The sequence below is a fragment of the Vitis riparia genome, chromosome 9 (assembly GCF_004353265.1).
Source record: "Vitis riparia cultivar Riparia Gloire de Montpellier isolate 1030 chromosome 9, EGFV_Vit.rip_1.0, whole genome shotgun sequence".
Lineage (NCBI taxonomy): Eukaryota > Viridiplantae > Streptophyta > Magnoliopsida > Vitales > Vitaceae > Vitis > Vitis riparia.
Window position 1 is genome coordinate 2,409,113 of NC_048439.1, and position 27,693 is coordinate 2,436,805.

The following is a 27,693-nucleotide window of genomic DNA, read 5'->3' on the forward strand; positions in this document are numbered from 1 at the left end:
TTCTTAATCTCATCCTTCCAACAATTTTCAATCACACCATTGGTATCCATTATAACAAATTCCAAGATCCTTGTTCTTACAAGACAAGGAGACCAGCGATTGTCTGTGTTGTTTAAGTCTGGCTCTAAATTCTCTCTCACCAAGAAGCCAAGAACTGTTTTAAGATTTAAGTCGTCTTACATTTTTCCGTTGTTGTTCATTATTGCTGACAATATATTCCAAATTTTGTACAATCAGTCTGATATGAAGTTCATAATATTACTTACAGAGCAATAATCCAATAAGATCATGGGAGTCAAAGGCTTCTAGATGCTAACATGGCTTAGTGAAGGACAAAACTTTAAGTAGAAGCAGCTTGGAAACCAACATAGTGATACATATGCAAGATTGCTACCGAGCTATGGGGATAATTTCAGTGCTCTGATCCTCAGTGGTTATTCCAATTGAATCTTTTGATTCAGGCTCATGACCCTCCTTCTGAGATGCCTCCATTTCCAAACACTGCTTTAGTTCCAACACTACATAGTGCATGGCTGGCCTTTCTGTTGAAGTGGGAGACACGCAACACATGGCCACTACCACAGCTTTCCAGGCAGAATTGATGTCAAATTCTCCCTGTAACCTTGGATCAACAGTATTCTTAATATCCCCATCTGCAAGCATGCAACTAACCCATTCAATTATGTGAGTCTTCTCACGGTCCTTTGAAATTGCAGGTTGGCTTGTGATAATCTCCAAGAGAACAACTCCGAAGCTAAAAACATCACTCTTCTCCGTCAACCTGTTTGATACATAATACCTGCTAAAACAAGTAAGCAAACTGATTGCATTATATACGTTTCAATAGGAATATGATTTTTTTCAATGAACTGATTGAGGTATGGGTGGAGACTTTATACCTACAGCCGCCACTGTTGAAGGGAAAAAAGTTGAATTACTAATTGAAGTTTCAAGTCCCATCATTGAAACAAATGCTTTCCTCCCCTAATATAGGAAATCCCAGCTTGGCATTGGATTGTGATAACCTCCTTGGCTTGCAAAACTGGTTCTTGAGACAAATGGTGCTTGAGCCGGTTGTTTTGCTTATAGCAGTCTAGTCAGCATGTCTTACATGCAAAGTTTAAGGAAAATTTCTCGTCCACATACAACCTCTATGATGTATAGACTGAAAAATGATTACTCTTTTTTGTTGTTGACATCCCACCAACTCTATGCAACAAGAAGCAGTCACACCTGACTAGTTAAATCTTAAATGGAAATTTACTCATCTCCTTTGAGTTGAATCATTCAAGGATATGTTAAAAATTACAAGAGATCATTTGAAAGTGTAGAGAAAAACATTATGTTTAAGATTTTATAGATTGGGGACTTTGTCAAGTTCTCTCAGATTGGATTCCAAACTTGACTAATCTGTGATCAAACTGTCTGCTTCTTAATTGTCATGAAAAAAAGAAGAAGAAATAGCACTCCTGTATCATTGCATGCAAATTGTCCTAGGAGTCACATCTGACAGGGAAAGGCCTGCAAATTCAGTAAATGCAACAGTTTTACTGGCAGGCCATTGTTTGTGACAGTTCACCAATTGCAATGGCTGCTGGTGTTTTGATTGCAAAGAGATGAACTAACCAATAGACCATTTCTTTCTCCTGTTTGGCTTTTGATCTTGTAGACAAATGAGGTGGACAGGAACGTATATTTACCGTTCCCATTTTTGTTTTCACAATTCTAGGCATTATCATATCAGTCATATGATGCATTGACACAGTAGTTGATGTTGGCAAACGCTAATTTCAAAGTTCTGTTCCTCCAACACCTACCTGAGTTTCAGCCTCTTTCGTAATTCATATGCTTACTGACTCCAGGTTGAAAAAACTCAAACTGGTGCATTTGGTGTTCTTGTATGGATAATCTATCAGAGTGCTAACTTGGGTTCAAAGCTCACCTTTTTCAGGCTTATCCAAAAGTACTTCTAGAAGAAGCAAAACTATTCCTAATTTTCTCAAGATATATTTGCAGTCCATTCTTGGAAACTCGAACTTCACAATAAGGGCTGTGCTGCAACGACACTTCAAAATGTTTGTAATTGCACTGCACACTTTCTGATATATAATTCTGTTAAAAAATGTTTAAGAGTCTGACGGGATAAATTTATCAAGATAGATGAGTTGAAACAGGTGGGAAATGGAATTATGGTGCAAAGTGGAAATGTCCCCCACAGGTCAGCTGGAATTAGATGATGTTTCAACAGCTAGAGAAAATATACTTTGCATAAATTGCAACATTTGCAAACAAATGTAGAAAAACATAGTTGATGTATACTTTCAATGGGGTTTACTCATGCCTGTGGAATAGGCACAGAGCTTTTTGGCAGTAAATGGACTGTTTTAGACACATTGGAAACTCTAGTGAGGTGGCTAATTGGGAAGTACGGGAATAGATTCAACCAAATTTTTGCCTGATCCAATAGTCTTTCATTAGTGCAGGAAGCGTGTATGACATTTGAATTTTGGGCATTACCTCTAGTCTTTTCGCCAATGATTTCCAAATCAACTTGCTTTAACATTACACTGGTGATTTGGGATCGAGTATGAACTCAACTTTTCTCTCCCCTTTTTTTATCATCCCCTTGAACCTCCCCTGGAAGTTTAAATATTGGTAGTAGCACTCATGCATTTATCCATTCTCTTTGTCATGATTTTATGTCCTTTTCCTCCCCATTTTCTTATGTCTCCCTCTCTGGCACAACACAATTTCAACTACTTTTTGAAAGATGAACAGATCAAAGGGTGATACAAAGATTCACAGTCCTTTTTAAGCATAACTGTACTACAAGCTACTGACCACTATGCCACAACTTTTCATGTGCACTGACATGATTAATTGAATTATTAACATTAGGAAGAAAAAAGGTTTGGAACCCAACTGAGACTCATGTATACTGTACTACTGAGCCAGGGGAGTAGTTCCAGTATGTGGATCCAGCTATTTCTGTTAACTGCTGTAATTCCATCACTACATAGTTCATGCTTAGCCTTTTACTGGAAGAGGGAGATACATAAGCCATTGCTACTCCCACGCCTTTCCAGATAGGATACAGAAAACTGCAACTTTCCTCTCCTCTATACCTATAGCATCAGATGAATCAAGTTTGGCCCACACATAATCTAAATTGTGAGTGCCGTCCTATAGTCCTATCTGTCAGCTTGTTGTAACAATCAGCAACGGTAAGCTAGGTACTTAACGTAGCCCAGTTAGGCCAATAGTGTGAGAACTAGAAATTATCATAGATATTGTCTCCCAACCTAAGAGAGATATTTGTGCCTAAGTGAAAAATCAGATGCTTAGTAATTAAATAAAGAGAATTTTACAAAAATGCTTATCTAACTAAGCCATAGAGGTAAGCCAAGACACCCTCAAGTAGTGAACCAGTGATGCAGATTCAGTTGGATTATAGAATTATTCATGCCTTAGTTCTAATGCTGATGTAGAAGGCTTTCTGAAGCCTGAATTTACAAGGCAGGCATATAATTTGATGAAAGATTATGCATGATCTCCCTTGATTATCGCACTGGATGCATCATTGGATTTTGCTGAATCCTGTTTATGATTTATCAAGTCCGAGATGTGAATAGAAATTCTGGTATTTGACCTTCAGCATCATGATTCCAATGCATGGACCATGCTCTCATTAAGCATTTATTGCCTTTGTCTCTTGCAGGTCTCAGGGTGTAATAGTTTTTCTACTCCTTCAGGGGAGCTTCTGAAGTTCCAAGATTTCTGTAGAAGGCTATTGATTCCAAATTCAGGTGATGCACTCTCACTTCTCCAGTGTCAATGAAGATTACATCTAAACAATAATATATGTGAGTTACCTTGTTAGTATATATAGCTGGAATCTTGTGATGTGTCACCTCATTGGTAGTTCTGATTCTTGAGATAGCAAACAATGGTTGATATGGTTATTCAAAGATTCTGATTTTCAATTCTGATCGATTCCTGGAAATAACCAGAAATTTCAGAACAGAGCTAGCAAGTCCATCACAATCTTTGGATCCTTCTTGCAGACAAAGATGCAGAGAGGTTTTGTGAATTTCATCTTATAGATCATACCCACCAACCTGCATGTTTCCAAAGGACTATAATGGAATGAATTCTGATAAGCCATTGCAAAGGGTTAAAAGTTAGTTGGGAAGTCATATTGTTTAATCCAGATATTCTCACTGAAATTTTGGCTTATTGCTATCTGATGAACTTCTCTAGTTGACCTTAATGAGCATCCAAGTCCTAGTCAATCTTCAAACCTTCTAGGTGCAATTTTTGTAACTTTTTGTGGTTAGACTTTTCATAGGTAAATTACAATTGAATTCTCTCTCACCTCATTCTTCCTTTTCCCCATTTCTCCTATGAGCTACAGAGGCACTACCTATATTTTTTTCTCTGAACAGACACTGCCTAATGATAAATAAATGTTTTTTTTTATAGGAGATTAAGCACCTTGGTCGGTTTGCTTGTAGGGCCATACTTTCATGCACCAGAACATGAATGATGGGTTCCAAAAATGTGTATTAGAAGTGTCAAAGGACAAAATTTTCTAGCTAAGGCATAGAATCCTAAATAGGCACTCCACCATAGGCATGTTCTCCAAATCCTATCTTGAACCGACTATCTTTCCTTTCATTTCTAACTGTTATCTGGTACCATACCCAAATCATAGGAAAATCATCAAAATCTGAAGTAGAGTCAATGAAAACAGATACTTTCCTCCTCTGATATAGGGCAAACCCAATTGGTACTGGGAAAGCTTAACCCAGTATGGGATGCAAGAAACTGTTTAGCTTTACGAGTGCAATCAAAGGGGCTGGAGCACGTTGGTCCCTTTACACCACTCTGACTAGCTTGTCCTCCTTGTCAGTGGGAGGGTGTGCATGTTTTCTACTTACAAACTTGAGCTCATTGACTGGAATATGTTTAAAAGAAAATTTCTTGAGAGTAAGTAAATGTCAACATACAAGATATGTGATCTATATAGGATAAAAAATGAGTACTCTTCATGGTATGGACAACCCACCAACTCTTTGGTAGAAGAATTATTCTTACCAGAGTAGTTAAAACCTAAAACAAAAATCTAACAATCCTTTTTAAATGAATCATTCAAAGGGTATTTAAAAAATTATAACAGACCATTCAACAATGTAAAAAAGAACACTATATTTGACATAGTATAGGTTGGGGAATTTGTCAATTTCCTTTAGATTGAATGACAACTAGACTCTTCTGAGTTTGAAATGTCTGCTTCATAGTTATTTTACCTTCATGATAATTGCCAAATGTGATACCTATAGCAGCAGATGAATTCAGTTTGGCACAAACATCATCTACAATGAAGGGGATTGTCCTGTTATCCTTTTTCTACACGTGAAACCTTGTTTTCCAGATTCGAGTTTTAATTGCAATATTTCTGCAAGTAATCCTCAAATCCTGTTGAAATCTGCAGTTTGACTCAACTCCATTCCTCAACCTGCTTGCAAATTTTATCTAAACTAAATAGTCTTGTCTAAACCACCTTACTATCATCCTTCAATGCCTCAAAAACTTCTGCAATAGCCATTTCTATAGATTGAGAAGCTACAAAATCTCCTACACGGTAAATCTAAGTGTATGGGCTATCAAATTTGTCTTCTCTGTGGAGCTTGATTATTTCCAGTGCCTTCTTTTTTGACTTCCTACTTATTTTTTGCTGTTAATTACAAATTAGGACATAACCCATTAAATGTTTCAGCCTTTGATTTCATCCATCCTTGCAATCTAACTCTTTGGAAAACTACTAAAATCATGCTAGAGGTTTGGGAAGTCTGTATAAAATTAGGTAATTTTGGTTTTGCTTATATCACCAGGACCTGGTTTAAGATTAAGTAACTGACATACATACACACATATATATATATATATTTCATTTGCTTCTCGTTTATTGCTGAAAAGATAGATTCCAAATTTTCTTTTGTATGATTCATTTAACATACATTCATAAGCAACTTAAAAAGCTAGTCCAATGAATGAAGAAGCCAGGAGTTTTACATGCTAACCCAATTTCTGGAGAAAACTAAAAAGAGTTTCACATGTACAGGTGTGGCAACCAACAGACCAATATACAATTTACATTATTACCGTGCCAGGGGAGTTGTTCCAGTGTGCAGCTTCATAGAAACCATATCAGTTGAATCTTTTGATTCAGTCCCTTGATTCCTGGATGCCTCCATTTCCAAACACTGATTTAGTTCCATAACTACATAGTTCATAGCTGGCCTTTCAGTTGAAGTGGAAGCTACACAAGACATTGCAACTTCTACAGCTTTCCAGGCAGAATTGATGTCAAAGTCTCCCTGTAGCCTGGGGTCAACAATATTCTTAATATCTCCATTTGCAAGCATGGAACTAACCCATTGAATTATGTGAGTCTCCTCATGATTTCCAGGAACTGGGGACCGGCTTGTGATGATCTCTAAAAGAACAACCCCAAAGCTAAAAACATTGCTTTTCTCAGTCAACCTGTTTGATGCATGGTACCTGCAATTCAAAAGATGTTATTAACTGAATACATCATATATTCTTCTGTGGGAGCATTATTTTACTATATATATTTCACATAAACTGAATGAGCTAGGTCCAGGTCAAGTTTCAACATACAGTGGATGTTCTCAAAAGAAACTGAAGAATTGAAAATTTGTAACCTCTCTGACGAAATGTCTGTCTACAGTTCTTTCTTTTTATTCAATTAAACAAAGTTTGCTTTTATTAGGCAGGTTTTTGTAACAATGTCATAACCTTGTTTAGAAATTGAACTCTTCTGCACATAGGATACAATGAGCATGGATATACTTACTCAGGATCAAGGTAGCCACGGGTGCCAGCAACTATTGTTGACACATGAGTGCTGCCTTCATTTGGAAAAGCTCTGGACAGCCCAAAATCAGCTAGTTTGGCCTGGAATTTTTCATTCAATAAGATGTTGGTAGACTTTATGTCTCTGTGGATTATAGGTGGCTTACAACCATTGTGCAAATACTCCAATCCTGCAATTGAATTCCACATATGCTTATTCATTTAAACCAAAGACAAAGGTTAAAGGAAATGGTTGTACACTCCATTTGCTTTCTGACCTTGTGCTGTCTGCACTGCTATTCTTAGTCTCTCTTCCCAACTCAGAACATTTGTATTTCTCACTGCATCCATAAAGAATGTTCTAAACCTTATGATTTTATCCAGAAAAGAGGACCTTATCCAAGTGGTGAACACAAAAAAGTTAAAAATTTAAAACCATGAACAGCAGCAAAAATTAAAGTTAATGGGTTAAAAATTTATAACCATTATCAGATAGATGCTTCTGTAAGTCTCCATTGGCCATGTACTCATAGATGAGCCCCATGTTGTTGCCTTCCTTGCAATAGCCAATAAGAGAAGTAATGTTTCTGTGGTGAACTCTCATAAGAAGTTTTGCCTGAAATTTGTCTCACCATTTCAGTATGAGATTATATTAAAACATAGACTAATTGCATTCATTCCTGCTCTTGTGATTGTGCAGATTTATAAATTACCTCTGCCTGAAACTGCATATATCCTTGAATTGATGATGGAGAGAACATCTTCACAGCAACTTGAGTGTCATCTAGATGGCCATGGTAAACTGATCCAAATCCACCTTTCCCCACTTCTCAAAGTTGTTGGTGATAGTGATGACCTCAGAATATGTAAATTGCTGTTTTTTTGACACCAAAGACCCTTCATCTCTGTTGGATTCGGAAACCATTTCCTGATCCTTACTAACTGATGATCATCACTAGTTTAATTAGTATATTTCTACTGAAAACCCCTCTTCATGTACAAGGAAATTTGCATCTTATATGGTCCATATTTAAGTATGAGCATAATGGTTATTTAATACCTTGTTTTCGCCCCCTTCTATGCTTCCAGAAGATAGCCAGTGCAGTTAAGAGAATGAATAGTGCAGCAACTGATGCCACTACTGGAACAACAAACTTCTTTTTCTTTTTGCATGAACCCGACCAACAAAGATTTGGATTTTCATTCACACTTGCATCAACACAATGATGACCATAAATGTAAGTCTTAGAGTTTAGATACTGAGATCTTGTAGGTGATATCATCTCATAAGCTGATGATTTGTCTATTTTGGGAATATTTCATATTTTTCTATTTTTAACAAAAAGCTTTGGCATAGATGGGTAAAATGAAAACTGAAAAGTGAAAAATAGCACTTGATGGAAAAGAATAATGATGATCTTGGTTCATGGTTTTTGACAAAAGGCAGACCTCAATAGCAGTGATCCATTCTCTGATCTTTCAATGAGTTCAACTGGAATAGATCCTGTCAGCTTGTTTCCTGTCAAGTTTCTTGAAATTCATAGAAATTAACTATAATTAGATCCCCTGTATTCTTACCAAAAAACTTAAAATGTTAGTTTCTACCCCTAAATAACTTACAGGGCCCTCAACAATGGAAGTTGAGAAAGAAAATCAGGTACTGGTCCTGTTAAGCCATTGTTTGATAAATCCCTGAAATGAGTAAATATTTCAATCATTATTTTCTTCTGAAGACAGGTCAATATTGTGGTGCCTATCTATAATTAGTGAGTCAATGTCTTCTTCTTTCATGAGAGATTAGGATACTTACAGATATTGTACCAATGTTAGATTTGATATAGAAGGAGCTATTTCCCCAGTCAATCCACTTGAGGACAAGTTCCTGAATTATGTGCAATAATTTGATCAAGGGGAAGTTGGGAATATTAAGATGAAAAGTTAGAAGACTTTAACAGGTGTAGAAGGAATTGCAGACTTACAAGGATATGATCCTGGGGGCTTCATGACCATCATAGCTGCAGTTAAGACTGTCCCACATGTAAGTTTTAGGGGCACAAGGATCTCCCTGCCAGTTCTTCTTCACTCCATACATGGATTTGATGTTCATGATAGCATCAACTGTTATCTCCAAAGGTATAGACGCACACATACTTGTATTAATGCATGTATATTTAGTATGGAGCACAACTGATACTGAAAAATTGATGATTATAACGACATACCATCTTTTTGGTCTGTCTGTGGTTGCAGGAGCCTTTTTACTCTGTAAGCCTCGAGAGCGTTGATGATGGGAGGATGTGTTGAATTACTCGTTTGGGAGATTGAAAACTGAAACTTTGCTGCACTCTCAGGAACTAGGTCGCGTATTGTGGTTGTGTATAAGTAACGAGGAATGACAAGTCCATACCAAAGGGTTCCATTCAGAAAGATGTTAAATTCTCTGGACTGGTTCACTTTGAGCTCCTCAACTTCAGCAAAGTGCATGTAGACATAGAATTGGGTGGTGGGATCACTGGGCTCCCAGGAGAACTCCAAATGTTCACCTGCATTCAATGGTGTGGCTGCAGTCCTCATGACAATGGACGGTGGTTGATATCTATTGCGAGAATTAGCATCAATGGTAAGTGAGGTACTTAACACTGCCCATTTACTCGAATTGTAAGGGAACCAGAAGCGGTCGAAAGCATCATCATCAAACCTAAGCAAGATATTTGTGCCCAAATAAAATACCAGATATTTACTTATAAGTATCTAGATAAAAGGAATATTGATTTCATTCTTCCTACAAAGGTGCTTACCTGATAAATCCCTTGGGTGAACCAAAATCTGGCCTCCAGTAGGGAACCAAAGATCCGGATGCAGTTGTGTAAATGGTATTATTCAGAAGCCTTAGTTCTAGTACTGATATAAATGGTGTTCCGAAGCCTGTATTTACGAGACAGACATATATATAATCTGATGAAAGCTCATGTATGATCTCCTTGCTTCTAATACTGGATGCATCATCCAATACCACTGTATCCCATGTATTAACTCCAAGGTGCAGGTCAAATTCTGGTAGTTGATCTTTGTCATCATAATTCCCATACAAGAACTCTGCTCTGATCAAATATTTATTACCTTTTCCTCTTGCAGGTCTTAGGGTGTAACAGTTCTTTATTCCTTCAGGGAAGCTTCTGACATTCACAAACTGCTTTAGAAAGTTGCTGGTCTTGAATTCAGGTGCGATATTCTTACTGACACCAGTGTCTATGAAGGTTGCATCTGAAGTATAATATATGTGAGTTTCCTCATCATAATAGCTGGAATCTTCTGCTAGCCCACAGTCTATGCTTATAAAGCCTGGAAAAGAGAGAGAGAGAGGAGCTTTAGTACTATCCATAGAAAGCAATTGTTGGCATAGCTAGTTAAAGATTTTGAATTTCAGACCTGATTGATCCTGGGCACGAGCCAGCAGTATAAGAATGAAGATACCCAACAATGCAAAGGGGAAACCTTTGAACTTGTCCATTAACCCTTTAGGTTCTTCTTGCATAGAAACATGGTGGCTTGGTTGATTTCATCTTATAAATCATGCCTACCAACTTGCATGTTCCCAGGAGTATTACAATGACATAAAATTATCCAAGCATGCAAGTCAATTGTTGCTGTGGATATGGATGACTATAACTCATGACAAAGGGGTAAGTCTTTAATAGAAATGCTTGAGCTGACTTGGTCTATTGTCATGTGGTAACTTTGCTATTGACCTTGCCCTGCATGCTGGATCAAGAAGGCTTTCAAACTTCATTGCTAGGATCAGCCTTTGCACATTTCATAACTAGATCGCAAACTCATAATTAACACTCACCTCACTATTTCCCCCCATCTCATCTCCCCCATGAGCTATAGAGGCAATAACTATTCCTTTTCTCTAAATAGACACTACCTATTCGAAGATAAGCGCCTTTGTAGGAGATTGAACTCCTTGGTCTGCCGATTTGCCTATAGGGTTATAGAAACATTGACTAGCAATGTTAAAGAGTGGAACTGGACATAGTTTTTCTAGCTAATATCATCACTAAGTAAAATCATTAAAGTCTGAAGTCAAACCAATGGGAGCAAATATCTTCCTTCCCTAACAAATCAAACTGCATAGGAAACGTTACTTGAGCTCATTGACTTGCAAATATGCAAAGAAAATTTCTCAGAAGTAAAATGTCTGCATACAATAGATGTGATGTATAGACTATAAAATGAATACCCTTCATGGAATGACAGCATACCTGCTCTTGGTAGAAGAATCGTTCATAGCTGAGCAGTAAGACAAAATTCTAATAATCTGCTATAAACCAGTGATCCAATGGAGTAAGTTTAAAAATTACAACAGGTCATTCAACAATATAATCAAACAATTCAAGGGAAGACAAAAAATTATAACATATCTTTCAACAATGTGAATGAAAAACAATATGCTTGACTATTTGATGATATGTTGGGGATTTTGCCAAGTTGAATCTTCTGCAACTGAAATGTCTGCTTCATGATTATTAATGGAAATATGGTTGCTATCTCAGTGAAGTCACTGAAATGTACAACATTTTGAATCAGGTACGGGAGGCCTATAAGTCCATGAAAGCAACAGCTTTTCTTGCTGACAGGCCATTGTTATTGGTGGCTCATCAACTGCAATGGCTTCCTCGCAGAAAATATAAACCAACCAATAGACCATTTCTTTCTTCTGGTTGGCTTTCCGGTCTACTAAAAAAAGCAGCAGCTACTTGCAGAGTGACATGGTGGACAGTAACGTATCTCTACCATTATATTTCTTTTTATTTAGTCTATGCATTTTTAAGTCTCTTAATCCCACGTAATGACATGGTGGTTTTATATTGGAAAATTCTAGTCTACTGAGAAAATTCATTTCATTGCCTATTTTCCATACATCTTGAAGAAAAAGAACATAGAAAATCATAAATGCCCCTTCTTGAGTAGAAAAACTTCTCTTAAACAAGAGCCTTTTGGCATTCTTGTTTGGAAGATCCACGTTGGTGTATTAGGTTGGTTGGCAATTTTGTTCTCTTACTTACTAGGATGGGACTTACTTCCTTGGGTCTGATTGGTCCGAACACAACTTTCGACTTCATCAAATTTGGATTTGAGTTAATGATTTTGAGCTAAGTATGCATTTAAGGATCGGTAAAGTTTTTGGAATGGTTAATACGAGAAATTCCCAAGTGTTTAAATACTCTTGCGGGGGTATTCAAATGTTGCCTTTTCTTCTTAAAGTTAGTGGATTATAACCATCGATTTTTGTTTTTTTTTTATATACTTGGTGGTTTGTTAGATGGTTTTTTCATGTTACATCTTGTGTCATCATATATGATTGAAATTCTTTGTGTATGCATGGTATTGATGAACTATATAATAAATTAAATAAGTAAACTTAAAAATAATTGGGAATGAAATTTGAACTTGGGATGATTTTTCATATATCAAGACTTGAAAATTTCTATCAATATATCATGGTAATTGGACTTGAAGTTTGTTGGGCTAGGCCCATATGGGTTCTAGTCTGTAAAAGGCCCTTTTAAGCCCACATGTTGGGTTGCTCTTTTGGGTGTATCTAAGCCCAAACATAGGTCGCATCCGGGGCTTCTTTTGGTGAAGCTGAAGAACAAAAATTGGTAGGTCGTCAAAAAGAGAAAAGATTCTAGAGCTCAAGGATACAAATCAAGTTGTGTGTCTTATGTGGGTGATCTCTTCAACTTTGCATGTTGATATGTTCTTGGATTATTGTTATTGTCCTCTCTTGCTTGGAGGGTGGCTATCATCCCCAACAACTTCACCGCTCACGCCCACAGAGTTTCTGGTTCTGTCATTAAATTTTGCACTAGCAATTGTTCTTCAAAAATTGTTTTTTAAAATAGTTTTAATCGTTTTCAAAAATCAAAGTTCTAATAATAACCGAAAAAAATTGAAAACATAAGTTCTAAGAAAACTGATTTTTATAAAATCTAATAAACGTGTTTCTAAATTAGAAACTGTTTTCTGTTCTTAAGAACAATCACCAAACAACCAAACAACCCAACCGCATCGGAAACAGGTAGGCTGGTAATGTCTTTCCAAGCAACTGCTGCAACACATTAGGAAAATCATCCACCCAATTCAATAAAGATTAGCTTGGCTAAGATTAAACTATAAATTTACAGTGCTGATAATATTAAAATTCAGTCGAGAAATGGTTCCATTCTAAAGCCTGAACTAATTATTTGTTAGGTGGCAATTACAAGCATTATAGAGAGAAAGTAACAATAGCAAATCGGTATTGAAAGCTACGGGATGTAGCTATAATTTTTGAGAGTGATGTCTATCTTGTTATTCTGCATATACATTATCTTCTTACCAGCAAGTCCATGATTAGGAGTTTTAACCTGTTGATGGAATTACAACCTCAGAGAAGGCTTCTAGTAATGGTTAATCTTGATGTTGTCACCTTTACTCTATGAAAGGAACCTGTGGAAAAAAACCGAAAAGAAAATCAAAATCACCAAATTAGTTGCCTCAAAAAACATGAATATAGCAAAAATAACACCCCCTGAGGCCTGGCTCGAGTGGTAAAGGTTTGAGAAATGTTTGTGAGAGGTTCACAATAGAGGGGGCAAAAGTTTATTCATAACAAAAAATGAAATAGCAGAAGTAACTCCTTAGGTGAGATTTCTATGAAATGCTCAAGACTTAAAGAGTAGAGGAATATTTGGGCATCTTGTGGAAATGGAAATATTTCTTTTCTGTTCACATTGCACTGAAAATGAATCCTTCACGTTTCTCATGGAATTTGCCAATGAGCTTATTATTTCAAGCCATAAAAAATTTTATCCACATTTGGAGCCTAGAGAATGTCTTGAATTCCTGAAATCTTTTGAAGGAGAATATGTAGTGATCTAAGTGCCACTTCAACAGCCCTTTAGTACAAAAAAGGCCATACTGCCTTACCTGTTTGATAATTGTTCTTGAAAACAATTTTCTAACTTAGAAAACATGTTTGGTAAACTTTTGGGAAAAATTTGTCTTTTGACAAAAAACAATTTTTCCCAGAATTTGTTTTGAAAACTGTTTTTTTTTAAACAAATTTGAGATGTTTTCAATTGTTTTTTGAGTAACAATTAAAAAAAAAAAAAGAGTACTTCGAAAACCTTTATATTATACATAAGTATATGGTAGTTTCATGAAAAATAAGTCAGGAAAACCGTTTTTTATATCTGAGTTCTTAAACATAATTTCATTCTTGAAAACAGTTGAAAATTCTTAAAAACCATTTTTTGAGAATTGTTTTTAAGAACATTGCCAAACAAGCCCTTAGTTCTTTAATATTTTGGTTGGAGGCTTCCTAAGCTTTTCTTGTCATTTGGTTTCTATTTTTCTACACTTTTCTCCATTTGATGGTCATCTTTTTAATTCAAAAGAGCTCATGATTTTCAGAAACTCAGTTTTACTTTCATGATTCCCAGCATGAGTTTTTTAAAGTTTTATAATATAATGATGGGGAATTTAGTCAGCTAAAATGCTCCCAATAAACTAATCTACCAATTACTAGTTTGTTAAAGACAGAAAAACAGGTGCTAGACAATTGTTCCCGAGTACCAATACAGTACAGAAACATCAATAAAAACATTTGAAAACTGCATTAACCAAAGGTTGAAGTGCAATAAAAGGTTAATTTGAATATTTTTTTGTCAGAAAAAGAATTACCTCTTTAAAGTGCCAACTCTGCCTGTAATGCAGCGAGCTCATCATCCTCAGCTGTGCTCTTCTGAGGAGCAGGACGTGCTGGCTGCCTAGCAGCTGGAATACTAACTGGAGCTGCAGGAGCTGTGGTAGTTGGCTGAAGAAGCTGTTCCTCTAATTCGGCCCCTTCCAGTTCCTCAAGCTCCGCTTCCAACTCATCCTAAAATTGTGGATATTTTAATGAGTAATGAAGAAATACATCAAACAAAACATCAATAAAGAAGATCTAGCTATTACCTCATCAAAATCAGCTGCTGAACCAATAGGAGTTGACAGTGCTTCCTGAATCTGTTTCATGTTTTCAGTTTGCTCATTGATTTCATCCATCGTCTTGTCCAAGTCATCAATGTTTGTTGTTCTGTAAAATAAAATGTCCTTTTTGAGTTTTCACTGTTCATGATATTGCTCTCTGTTATTTGTTTATCTGGTCTTGTTTTATGGGTTGATGGAGGGCACAGTGCACCTTCCATTTAGCAGACACTGTAGTCATTGTAAGGTTAACGAGAAACTGGAGGCTATGAGAATCTTTTTCCAAAGCTACCCATAGAAGAAAATTCTTTCACATGTGAATTGAGAAAAAAAGAAAACGAGTTCATCAGAAACTGTATGGTAGATGTTACACTTCCAAGAGTAAATCAACAATCCAACAAATCGCCCAAAACAACAATCAACACAGTAAAGGCATATCCACAACAATTAAATTCATGAGAACTTTCTTTTGAAAAGAATGTCAAAAAGTTTGGGGAATCATAGAATGCTGTAACAGTGGAGGGCAGGTAGAGAAAAAGAAGAAAGCTACACCTGATCGGAGATTAAATAGAGTGTGCTCTCACTTACGTTGTTTTGTGCATGGTCTTCATTGCAGCTGCTCCAGTTCTCAATGCATCAACAGTCTCAGTTGTGGCTTTCGCTCCTTCTAGCAGGATCATCTGAAATGCCAAATAAAACCAAATTTAACAGAAAGTCCCAAAGCATTGTTCAGAAACACAGAAAACATAAAGATTACAACTGCATCAGGCCCATGAAGCAAAAATTAAAATAAAACCATTGCAACTGAACCTGATCATGAATGCGCAATTGGAAGTTTCCAAGCTGCTCAATTTGCTGTTCATACAGCCTCTTCCTCTTCAAACATTGTATAGCAGCTACATAACAAAATCAAAATGAAAAATATCATCAACAAACGTTCAATCAATATAAGAACCTTTTTAATGGATTCCTGAAGGCCCCAGGAGATACAAATGAAAATTCCTACACTCCAGAAGCATACCCCTTTTGTTCTTTGCTTTAGTATATTCCTTAGCCTTTTCAACCTCAGCGGAGGCTTTCTTTATGAGAACTCTCTCTTTTTTCTCAAGCATTTCAAGTGTCTGAACAATAAATCAATAAATCAATAAATTTTATCAGAGAAAACTTTGCCCTTCAATAGAAGCATAAAAGAAAACAGAAGCAACACTTCCCTGTTTGGTTACATATCATGATGTAGGAAAAGAAAATACAATAACTAGAATCTTTAGTGTTTCCCTAATTTGCTACCCATTACATAAACTCCACTAAGCCCAATACAATCAGCGGGCTTAATTGACGTGAATTTCACACTATTCTAAAACAAAACCAAGCTAAACACACAATTCAAATTCAAATTTTCTTTCCTTTTCCTTCAATTTTTCCGGAAACCAAACAGAGGGTAAATCCAAAGAGGTCCAAAAAAAAAAAAAAAAAAAAAAAATCTAAACGAACGCCAACAGTCATCCATAAACAGTCGGATCAAAAGGTAAGAACAAAATTTAAATTCAAGATATGAAAAGAAAAAAGAAAAGAAACGAATCTAATCGAAATCGAACCTCGTTTAGCTTGTCCAGAGTTGCGACTGCATTTGTTTGACTTTGCTCTTTACCTTTCCTGAACACTCGGCTGAACATTTTTGACCGATCACCGACCACCCCTCAGAAATTCCTTACAACTACAAAGGCTCTGTTTCAATAAAGCAACAAACGTAATTGTTTGGATGACAGATTCGGCAATTTTCCCGGGAAAAAACAAGCGAAAGGAAGGACGAGAAAAATGGATTAAACTGGGTTTTAGGCATTTCTGTTTTTCCTTCGCTTTCCCTCAAAATTTCCCGGAAACCAAACAGCAAGAGATGAAACTGAAATTGCAATTGAAGCTCAACTGATTGTTACTTACAGACTTGCAGCGTAGCAACAAGAGGAATTGGAATTGAAATTTTGGAAAACGGAAGGAGCTGATATGAAAGAGGAAAGTTTGAGTTGTCTCCTATGCGCCGTTGATCGCGCCACGTCGAAACGTGCTGACGTGGCCAGATCAAAATTCACCTACTACAAATATTAAAATAACGAAAGTATTTGTACACGTGTATACCAAAAATTCTATTGCTAGGTATACGTCATACCGAGTGTAAAAGTCATAAAAATAATCAAATTTATAACCCCTTTAATAAATAATTTGAATGAAAATATATTAAATTAATACAAAAAATTATTTAAATAATTTATTCAACTTGACTATGATACGATTATGAGTTGCCATTGCTTAACTCACCCAAACTTTAAATTTACATAAGTTATAAATTAATTTATTTTTCAAATGATTTACTAAAAATATATTAAAAATTATTGTAAATTATTAATAGCATTATTATTTTTTAAAAAAGAAAAATCTTACCACTGATTTATATATTTATACCAATTCTATCCTGGTTATCTATATCTATTTCTAATTTTATCTTTTTAATCTTTTTTTTATTTCATTTTATTATTTTTAAAATTTTAAATTTAATTAAAAATAAATATAATATATAAATTAATAAATATTATAAATATTTATAATTTATTTTTACAAAAATTAATATTTTATATATGTTTAAAAAGTTAAAAAAAAACAATTAAAATAATTTTTTATTTCATATTATATACAATTGAGGGAGGGTGGAATAGGATAATATTGACTTGTCCCATTAGCAGAGGACATTCCTGATTGTTCATTGATCACCATAGTGGCAAAGGATGGTAAGCCCAAGTGCTATTTTGTACATTAGAGTTAATTGACCAATGATATGTAGACTCGACTTCCATAAGGAGGTTAAGCGTCCGTTGCCTCACCATAGCCAACCAAACATGGTTAGGTTGATGGAGACTTTATGAAGGCATTTGAGCCCTGAGAGAGGGCAATTAATCTTGTTCATCTCCCTCACAGCTAGCTCTAATCCATCTCCCATGGTTAACCTTGAACTTCACACTTGGAGCAAAGGTTGAACCCTTGGCCTTGGACCAATCATTTCACGTTAGTCTTATTGAGCGACCTTGAACTAATTCGATATTTAAAAGAGCATAGTTAAGGAGCCCCCCGATTTAGGATAAAAAATATAGTAGGACCATAATTAATATTGCTCAAGTTGAGAAAGCTTCAATTGATTGAGAATCGATTGGGGCTGCTTAACCTTAATTGATTGAGTTGACTTAGGTGGTATTTGTTTTTTTTTTTACTTAACTCTAAATAGAACTTTAATACTTAATAATATTAAATATTAAGTTGTTTATTTTTGTAATATTTTATTTTTATTAAGCATTAAAAAATGAGGAAAAATCAAAATCTTGCTTTTTCTATTTAAAAAAAACCAAATATTTCGACTTTTTCTATTCAGTAAAAAGTTTATAATAAGTTATAAAAAAATAAAAAAACAAATAATTTAAAATCTGAAAGCAAAAAACTAAAAAAACAAACACCCTTTTAATATTTTCCTCTTGTAATAGTATGTGGTTGAAAGGCAGTTGAGGTCAATCGAGCACCAATCCATTGGTTGAGAATCAATGGAGATTTTTGTGGCCTAATGGTCACCTACAATTGTACTATTTCTCCGATGACCAGCTCATTAATCAACTAACTAGTTATCAAGTTAAGTTAAAAACCATGTCTAATGACTAATTTCACCCAAAAACTCCAATTTAAACCTTTACCAAGTACATTTATGTTTACAAAAACCTTGAGCAAATCATTGTAGCAAACCATTAAAGAGCTTAAAAATTTTTTTTTGAGTACACCGACCATCATTTTATTTTCTAATCATCATGTAGTGCACACACCTTAATTTTAGTTTCCAATGTACTTGAGCCCCAAATTACAAACTTCGAATCTTATCTTGTGAGGTTTTTAAACTTGTAAAATTATGAGAGTTGTTTTTAAGTGTGAGATATTACTTAAAAGAAATCATAAGGGTCTACTGGAGCGTTGAATCCAAGTGTCAAATTTTGAAGGTTTTCAGTTAAAAAAACCCTTGAAATTAGTGGAAAAACCTCAACCTTGAATTGAAGCAAGACAGAATGGATGTAGATAATTTTTAAATTATTATAAAAAACTATGTTTATATGTCTCTGTATCTTTCTCTTTTAACTTACAATTAATTTAATTCTTTACTAAAAAGTATAGAAAAAGATCAACTATCAATTTGCTCCCCTCGAATGTATACGATAAGATTATTTAGCTTGACTTCACATAGTTAAGGTATAAGAAATGAGATTTATATTACCCCTTTGATCCACAAACTTTAATATAATGAATATTCTATATGATTACTCACTTTCGCTTGTAATTAATTCTAAAATAATATTGTATAAGTACTTTGAAATTCAACCATCATGTGGGTATTGAAGAACTGCTTTGTATGATTAGTTGTGTTAGATTGTACCTATAAAATAAAATTATGTAGATACTGAAATTCAAAGATCAATGAATCCACTATAGTTAGTATAAATAATTTAACATTGAGCCACACAATAGAAATGATGTGGGAAAGGGGAATGGGGGAGTAGGCAGTGGTAGGGTATGAGAGTTCTTTGGATTGGGTGTGGATGGAGGTTGAAGAATATGACAAGAGTGTTATTTCACCTGCTCTTTCCTATTTGGCTTTATTTGACCAGAATTTGGATCCAAATAAAATTTCCCATTTATTTATTTTTTATAAATTTATAATAATGTTTAGAGAAAAATAATATTTATAACCCTTATAAAATAACAAAATTGCCCATTTAGTTATAAATTTTTTGTTAATGTAAGAGGATAATATTTTTAGCTCATCATTTTCCTATTTGTTTTTATATTAAAATTGAATAAAAGATTAATCATAAATAATTAAATAAAAACAGTAGAAATAAAAAATCTAAAATTAAAATTGTAAAAGCAAAATATTTGTGCCCTGAAGATAAAACAACTAAGATTAATAATTAGCAGTTTTTCTTCAAATATCTTGATAGACCATGGATATTTTGTTTGTGCTTTTTGGTTGTTTAAGTCTTTCTCTTCCTCTCTTTTTTCTTATAGGTGAACTAAGGATCTTTCTGTTGATTGTTCTAAACAAAAATAGTTTCAATTTTTTAGAATAAAAAATAAAACATGTTTGATAACCCAAAAACAAAAAATAATTATTATTAATTTTTTTAAAATTATTTTTACTTATTTTTTGAAGACTAAAATGATTAAAAATAAAGTATTATAGATAAAATTTATTTTTAAAAAATATTTTAAAACATAGAAAATAGATTAAAAATATTTCAAGTTTTCAATTAGATTTTTGTTTTATAAAACATCATATAAAAGTTTTTAAAATTTATTTGTAAAACAATTTTTTGAAAATATTTTTCAAATCGAGTCTAATTACACTATCTAATTTTTACTTTTTTTTTTTAATACCGAACTCATCTTTCCAAAAATAGCTAGGTTTTACATAAAATCATAAAGTGTTATAGTTTACCATTATTTTTGGGAGAATGAACTTTAAAAAATATGTTTTAAAATTATGGTACATATGCAAAAAGCTCGTCATTCCTATTGAACTTTCTTCCAATGTGAAATTTCTCAGCTAACATGTGAGAAAAAATTACACCAAAATTATGTTTGGTTTTTGGAAATTACTAAGGAAAGAAAAAAATATTAAGAAAAATGATTTTCTCATTTTTGATTATCTCAAAAAAAATATCAAAGAAAATCGAATATAATCAAAATTAATTAGAAATTTATACCTTTTCAAATTATTTAATTATTATATAGAATAATTAAAATAAGTGAAATGTTTTGAAGTAGCATATAAAATAATTTATTGACTTTTACTTTGTTTTTATTTTATTTTATTGTTTTTTCTTCTACATTTCCTCCCAACTTGCTTTCCCTTTTCCGGGACCAAACATAACCAAAATCTCTATCAGCCACCTAACAAAAAAAATCTCAAATTAAGGAAAAGAAAGTAAACAAACAAAATATGAATGCATTAGACTGACTCAAAATTGTTTTTAGTGGGTTACTTGGAAGCATCCGAGTCTCCATTTCAGATGGAAATTCACTGAAGACATGGGGAACGGAGACAATACTCCAGTGGCCTTTAGGAAGGTCAGGACCGTGTTTTCAATGTCCATACAGCTAATGGGGAAAAGGATTGGTGCTGTATATGCCTTCAAACAGACGTTGGTCAGTGTCTATCGGCAAGTCGTTTGGCGTCTCTTGTGGAATTCTTATTGGTTGACTTCATTTAACTTGTCTTCTGTGTTCTAAAATTGGGACCACCTTAATTTCCTATCATGAATTAGTCAAAGTCTTCTTTTCTGTAGACTAAATATTACAAGCAAAGACTCAGAAAGTTCATGCAACTGGAGCTGGGAGAGAAAGTTCAATTCCAAGACAGAATGAGCTTCAGAAATGGCACAAATACCCCTTAACAGGTGTATTAATATCATAGATACAAGGGCTATTCAAGTAAAATGATGAAAATGTTATTATCAAGATTGGAAATGGAACTTGGTCATGGAGATGGAACAGGTCTTTGGAGAGCTTAAGCTTAAACATATGAGCAGCAGTTAAATACCGTTGCAGGGGCCTGGCCTTCTTCTTCTCTGAGAGGTGAACTGAATAGACCATGGATATTTTTCTTGTGCTTTTTGGTTGTTTAGCTCTTGTAATGCTGGTGCATGGGAAGACTAAACCAGGTGTGTATCACTCTCTCCCTCTCTCTCTCTCTCTCTCTTTTTATATATATATATATTATGCATAAGGTTGCTCTCTCTCTCTCTCTCTAGATGTATATTATGCATAAGGCTACAACTTGGACACGTTAGTTGTGTTAATGGTTAACTTGAACCAAACCCCAATCAATCCTAGTCCAATCCAACCTAATCTCCAACCTTAGTTACCCAATTCAAACCCAATTCAATCTCAATTGAATCCCATTTCTTTTAAGTTTGGGTTAAGTGGGGTTGGTTGGATTAAATTTGGATTGGTCGAATTAGATTTAGGTTAATCGGATTATACAATTCAAAATTTATTGATAACACTTTAAATTTTTTTTTTTTTATATATTTAAGTAGTAATTAAGACAAAATTTCAATAGCAACAAAAAATACAAATAAATTTATATTTTTTTAAAAAAAACAAAGAAAAAGTATATTACATCATACAATTTCTTAAAACTGAAAAAATAATAATGTTAAATAGGATAATATATATATTATAAATATTATTAAAACATTAAGTCGGATTAGCCTAGGTTGTTCAAATATTGGCTGAACACTATTCAATATCGAGTTTGAGTTGAAAAAACTTAATTGAAACCCAACTTAAATATTGAAAATGATTGTTTAAGCATGCTCAAGAATTGATTTTGGGATAGGTTGGGCGAAGGTGGCCAAATTGCATCCCTAATTATGCACTTGCTAAATAAATTGAATATTTTGTAGGTTTCATAAGCATCGATTGTGGGTTAGCTCCAGGTTCTGAGTACACTGATAATGAAACCCAGATAAGTTACTTATCGGATGCAGAATACATAGATACTGGGAGGAATTATAATGTTTCCGAGGAAATCACTTCCAGGCATAATCTCAAAAAGCATTTCATGAATGTTAGAAGCTTCCCAGAAGGAGCCAGGAACTGTTATACCTTACGACCAGAACAAGGAAAGGATAATAAGTATTTGATCAGAGCTTTATTCATGTATGGGAATTATGACTCCAAGAATCAATTTCCAGAATTCAAACTATATCTGGGTACTGATGAATGGGACACTGTCAACATTGGGGATTCATCTACAGCTTTATGGAAGGAAATTATACACGCCCCGAAAACAAATGACATAGATGTGTGTCTAGTAAACATCGATTCTGGGACACCTTTCATTTCAGTGTTAGAGCTTCGACCGCTTAATAATTCCATTTATGATAAGACTGAACCCGGGTCACTGCTATTCTATAACAGGTGGGATTTTGGTGCAGAACAAGATACGGAAATCAGGTGAGACACTTATCTTATTGTGATATCCACATATTCAAATAAGTTTTTCTTAATTTTATAGACACGTTTTAAAGTTATGAGATCCTTTGAATCTAATTTAAACAATATCTAAGGAATTGATCATTATAGAATGTTATTAGAGTTGATCACAAATCCGGTAAAAGAGTTTATTTGATCTCACAAAGGATATTTGTTTGATCTCACAATCCTATAAGATATAACGAAGCCGTTGTATTTGTATGGGATGATTAAGATATTCACATAAGATAGGAAAAAAGTTTTTGATGCTATTTACGTGTAGACTCCTCTTAATATTATAAATGTGTTTTAAAGTTTTGAGGAACGTATCATTTGATTAAAAATAGACGATTAAAAATAGACAATATCTACGTGATTGAGAGACTAATTATTACACTTAGCTTGTCATGCAAAGAAAAATTCTTGTGTTGGAGATCACTTCTAGTTGGAGGGATTTACTAGTTTCTTCTCCAGATTTATTATATTCTATATATTGGACTAACAAGTCATAAAAATTGATTCTCATTAGGGACAAAGATGATGTTTTCGACCGCATTTGGACCCCATTCAGATTGGGTTCTTGGGAATCCATTAATGCATCGTATGAGAGTTATACCCTTAGTACCAGTGAATATAGGCTTCCACGGACAGTCATGGCGACTGCTGCAACGCCTGCAAATGAAAGTGAATCCTTGCGCCTCTCTTTGAACATCAGTGGTGATCCTTCTCAGAAGTTATACATGTACATGCACTTTGCCGAGGTTGAGAAACTCAATGAAGGCGAGTTGAGAGAATTTACTATCTCACTGAATGATGATGAGTCATGGGGTGGTGGGGCTCTCACTCCTCCATACCTGTCTTCCGACACGTTGTATAGTACAAATTCTGTTAGTGGAAGCACCACAAACAAACTGTTATTTACAATTAAAAAGACAGGTAGATCCACACGTCCGCCCATTATCAATGCTATGGAGGTTTACAAGATAAAAGATTTCTCACAATCATCAACTCTCCAAGGCGATGGTATGTTCTTATATTATCCATGTCATGATTTAGTTGTTCCACAATTTGTTCCAAACTTTAAACTACATAAAAATCAGATTTGAATTTGGACTGCCAATATTAGAGTCTTTAGTATATTTTTTTTTTTTAGAAAAGGCTCTCAACACAGAATATTTCTCCTTCTTTGCTTGAAAATAAACCATTTTTTTTTCTTGGTCCTCTATGAAAAATTCTAGTTGATGCTATCAAGAAGATCAAATCAGTGTACACAATGAGCAGAAACTGGCAAGGAGATCCATGTCTCCCGGAGTCGTACCGGTGGACTGGCCTGAGCTGCAGCAAGAGTGGTTCTCCTAGTATCATCTCCTTGTGAGTATGGACATCAGAACAGGCTATGTACATGTATATATTTGTTAACATAAATACTTATGAATGTAATCCAACTGCCAAGCAGGAACCTCTCATCCAGCAGTCTGACTGGGAAGATAGACTCTTCATTCTCCACTCTCACCTCTTTGCAATATTTGTTAAGTATTGGCAATCTCATTTACACTTTGGATAGAGTACATCAATGACAAATCATTGAAACATGATTTCAATGAGCAAGTTAATGACTTTTAATTCTCGAAAATAAATAGAAAACTCCTTACTTAACCAATATTCTTTCATTACAGAGATTTATCTTACAATAACTTAACTGGAGAAATACCAGATTTTCTAGCTGAGCTGACTTCCTTGAACTCCCTGTAAGTTGTCACAGTTTAGTTATACAACCATATGCTTCTCATTCTATTAACAAAGAAAGAACCAAATATTGTGTTCCTTTTCCTTCGCAGGAACTTATCAGGGAACAATTTCACAGGGTCAGTTCCATTGGCTCTTCTTAGAAAATCAGATAAGGAATCCCTGTCTTTGAGGTATGCTTGCTCAAAACAATGAATTCTGATATTCAGTTGCCTTCCTAGAACTGAATTTAGTCATTTATGCATCATGGATCAAGCTTAACTAATTGAATGACGGTTTTTGTTCGTAATTCTAGAATTTTGTTATATCCAATTAGTTGATGAAAGAGTTTATTAGCTAGCTATTCATTCAATTTGGTTGCCAAGAATATGAGAGGATAAAATTAGTCAGTAGAGATGTTTCAAATTAACTTCCAAATTTTGGTTCAGATTCCAAAATTTATGGTTTTTTCCAATTCTTTTACCACTTTTGACATATATTCTTTGTTTTGATGCTAGTTTGGATGGGAATCCATATCTTTGTAAGACAAACTCATGTGCTGAGGAGGAAGAGAAGCAGAAGAAGAAGGGTAGGAATATTACTGTTCCAGTAGTTGCATCCGTTGCATCCATTGCTTCAGTTCTACTCCTCTTAGCTGCATTAGCCACCTTGTGGAGATTTAAAATAAGAAGAAAGCATGGTATGAATTAACTACTATATATTTTTTAATGGTACTATTTTAAGTAAAAATTGTGGTGTTTAAGTGCTAATTACATATGTGACGATCTTATTAGGAACAGATGGCAAACCTAAGGAAGAAAAAAAGGTATTGGATTCGAAGAATCAATGCTTCAGTTACTCTGAGGTGGTGAGCATCACTGACAACTTCCAAAAGGTGCTCGGAAAAGGAGGATTTGGAGCAGTTTACAGTGGCCATTTGAAAGATGGCACTCAAGTTGCTGTCAAGATGCTCTCGCCATCATCAGCTCAAGGGTCTAAACAATTCCGGACCGAGGCAAGCTTCTTTGCACTGGCATTCAAGCTATTTTGATTTTTAACTACAGTTTCCATCAGTTACATATCGCTAAATCTGGATATATTTGGGTGTTCATCTGAACAACAGGCTCAGCTGTTGGCAAGAGTTCATCATAGAAACTTGGCTTCTCTGGTTGGATACTGTGATGAAGGTTCAAACATGGGGCTCATTTATGAGTACATGGCTAATGGGAACTTAGAAGAGCTTTTATCAGGTATATATCAGTACTTGTATCATACCCTATGCAAGGTTCTAAATTTCAGAGAAATAATCAGTTTTGTGGTTTATTTCTCTTCTGATCGACATCGACTCACTGAGTGCACTGAGTATTTGATTAATTGGAAATATAATTAAGTTCAACCTTAGTGTTAATTATAAGAAGAACCATGATTATAGCCAATATCAATATTTAAAACTATATAGTTCTGCTGCATTTTCTTACTTCCCTCCAAATATTTTTTCAAAATTTTTTCGGTTTCCTTTTGTAGAGCAAGACCACAATAAAAATTTGCTTTATTATGTCATGGGTGCAGGTAAAAATGCACCTGTCTTGAGTTGGGAACAAAGACTTCGAATTGCAATTGATGCAGCACAAGGTTAGCTAAAGTGTGGATGAACATGAAAATTTTCCTAAAAATTTCTTGTTTCCCTTATGCCTATCTTTGATATATGTATGAATCTAACATGAGTTGGAAATTGAATTTGTAGCACTGGAATATTTGCATAATGGTTGCAAACCACCCATAATCCACAGAGATGTTAAGACTGCAAACATCTTACTGAATGAGAAACTGCAAGCCAAAGTTGGGGATTTTGGGATGTCCAGAATCATTCCCTTTGAATCTGAAACTCATGTATCAACTGCAGTTGTTGGCACGCCCGGGTACCTTGATCCTGAGTAAGTTCCTACTTCATTGAAAATGCAACTCAAACAATTGATGTATGCTTTAGCAACTCAATAACTTTGGAAAACATCTTTAGTTCCAGTACACTGGTCGTTACACACGATAAGTTTTTTTTTCCATTAAGAGTGCAGTTGTTAATATTTCCATTCAAGGTGTTTTTCGCTACAAGTATTTTTTTTTGAAAAAATCACCTCTTAAGTGCTTCTCCAAGAACTATTACAAGTGGTTTTTAGACTATATATCTTGTCTTTGAAACAAATACATTGTTGGATCAAGTGATACTGAACAATAACATTGGTGTTCAACTGTTTTGAGGTGTACATTATTAATATATTAGTACCAAGACCAACATTTCATCCTTGTACCATGCATTAAACACATCTCTAATTCATATTTTTTTTTTCCAAATTAAACAATTAGCTAGTAGCATTCTATGCCCACTCCATTTTTGTTAAAATGATCGAGTTTGTTTGCTTGGGCTTTCATGCAGGTATTACATAACAGCGAGGTTGAACGAGAAAAGTGATGTTTATAGCTTTGGGATTGTTCTGTTGGAGCTTATTTCAGGAAAACCTGCAATAATAGGTAGCCATGGGAACAAGGAGCACATAGTCCAATGGGTTAGTCCAATTATTTCCAGAGGAGAAATAAGAAGCATTGTGGATCCGAGATTAGAAGGAGACTTGATCAACACCAATTCTGTGTGGAAAGCTGTGGAGACTGCAATGGCTTGTGTTCCATCCATCTCCATCCAGAGGCCAACCATGAGTGAGGTGGTAGGGGAACTAAAGGAGTGTTTGAATATAGAGATAAGAGATGAAAGAGCTTTTAATGTGAAAGAGGACAATGGCATAATATCAAGCTATTCACCTGAAATGGTTGTTTTAGGTATTGATGAAGATGCAATGGGTCCCCAAGCAAGGTAGAAATTTTTGTACAACATGCAGGCGCATACTTCTATCTGTTTCTTGACTACAAACATGTTTGTAGAACTTATATATTAATGTTCTTTCCGAATTTAATAATAATAAAATAAAATTGCACTATTTCATTATGAACTTCAATTTATTG

General features: G+C 34.6%; 3 protein-coding genes across 6 annotated transcripts; 1 reads left to right on the forward strand and 2 right to left on the reverse strand.

The window, feature by feature from the left end:
- Positions 1–380: 380 nt before the first annotated feature.
- LOC117922406 (putative leucine-rich repeat receptor-like protein kinase At2g19210) lies at positions 381–10,390 on the reverse strand. The gene is given in 14 exon segments (XM_034840545.1): positions 381–799; positions 6,881–7,070; positions 7,158–7,220; positions 7,363–7,495; positions 7,593–7,705; positions 7,708–7,821; positions 7,940–8,088; positions 8,329–8,409; positions 8,500–8,571; positions 8,690–8,761; positions 8,859–8,997; positions 9,102–9,577; positions 9,678–10,221; positions 10,309–10,390. Coding segments are annotated over 14 exon segments (2,637 nt in total). The 3' UTR covers positions 381–390.
- Positions 10,391–13,025: 2,635 nt separating this feature from the next.
- On the reverse strand, positions 13,026–16,902 carry LOC117921448 (vacuolar protein sorting-associated protein 32 homolog 2-like). Of its 3 annotated transcripts, none has more exons than XM_034839302.1 (8): positions 16,834–16,902; positions 16,491–16,620; positions 15,917–16,016; positions 15,706–15,791; positions 15,490–15,575; positions 14,884–15,004; positions 14,611–14,806; positions 13,026–13,374 (listed from the first exon to the last, which is right to left on the reverse strand). In XM_034839302.1, the coding sequence occupies exons 2-7, from the start codon at positions 16,566–16,568 to the stop codon at positions 14,615–14,617; spliced, it is 663 nt and encodes a 220-aa protein (XP_034695193.1). In that variant the 5' UTR covers positions 16,569–16,620; positions 16,834–16,902; the 3' UTR covers positions 13,026–13,374; positions 14,611–14,614. The 3 variants fall into 3 exon arrangements, with proteins under 3 accessions (XP_034695193.1, XP_034695195.1, XP_034695194.1); XM_034839304.1 differs by having other exon boundaries at positions 16,491–16,609; positions 16,834–16,850; XM_034839303.1 differs by lacking the exon at positions 16,834–16,902 and having other exon boundaries at positions 16,491–16,794.
- A 4,549-nt stretch (positions 16,903–21,451) lies between these two features.
- Positions 21,452–27,660, forward strand: LOC117921636 (putative leucine-rich repeat receptor-like protein kinase At2g19210). Of its 2 annotated transcripts, none has more exons than XM_034839585.1 (13): positions 21,452–21,638; positions 22,386–22,938; positions 23,486–23,979; positions 24,195–24,327; positions 24,413–24,484; positions 24,633–24,704; positions 24,795–24,875; positions 25,200–25,381; positions 25,476–25,696; positions 25,805–25,931; positions 26,251–26,313; positions 26,426–26,615; positions 27,113–27,660. In XM_034839585.1, the coding sequence occupies exons 1-13, from the start codon at positions 21,569–21,571 to the stop codon at positions 27,546–27,548; spliced, it is 2,694 nt and encodes an 897-aa protein (XP_034695476.1). In that variant the 5' UTR covers positions 21,452–21,568; the 3' UTR covers positions 27,549–27,660. The 2 variants fall into 2 exon arrangements, with proteins under 2 accessions (XP_034695476.1, XP_034695477.1); XM_034839586.1 differs by having other exon boundaries at positions 25,482–25,696.
- Positions 27,661–27,693: the final 33 nt, after the last annotated feature.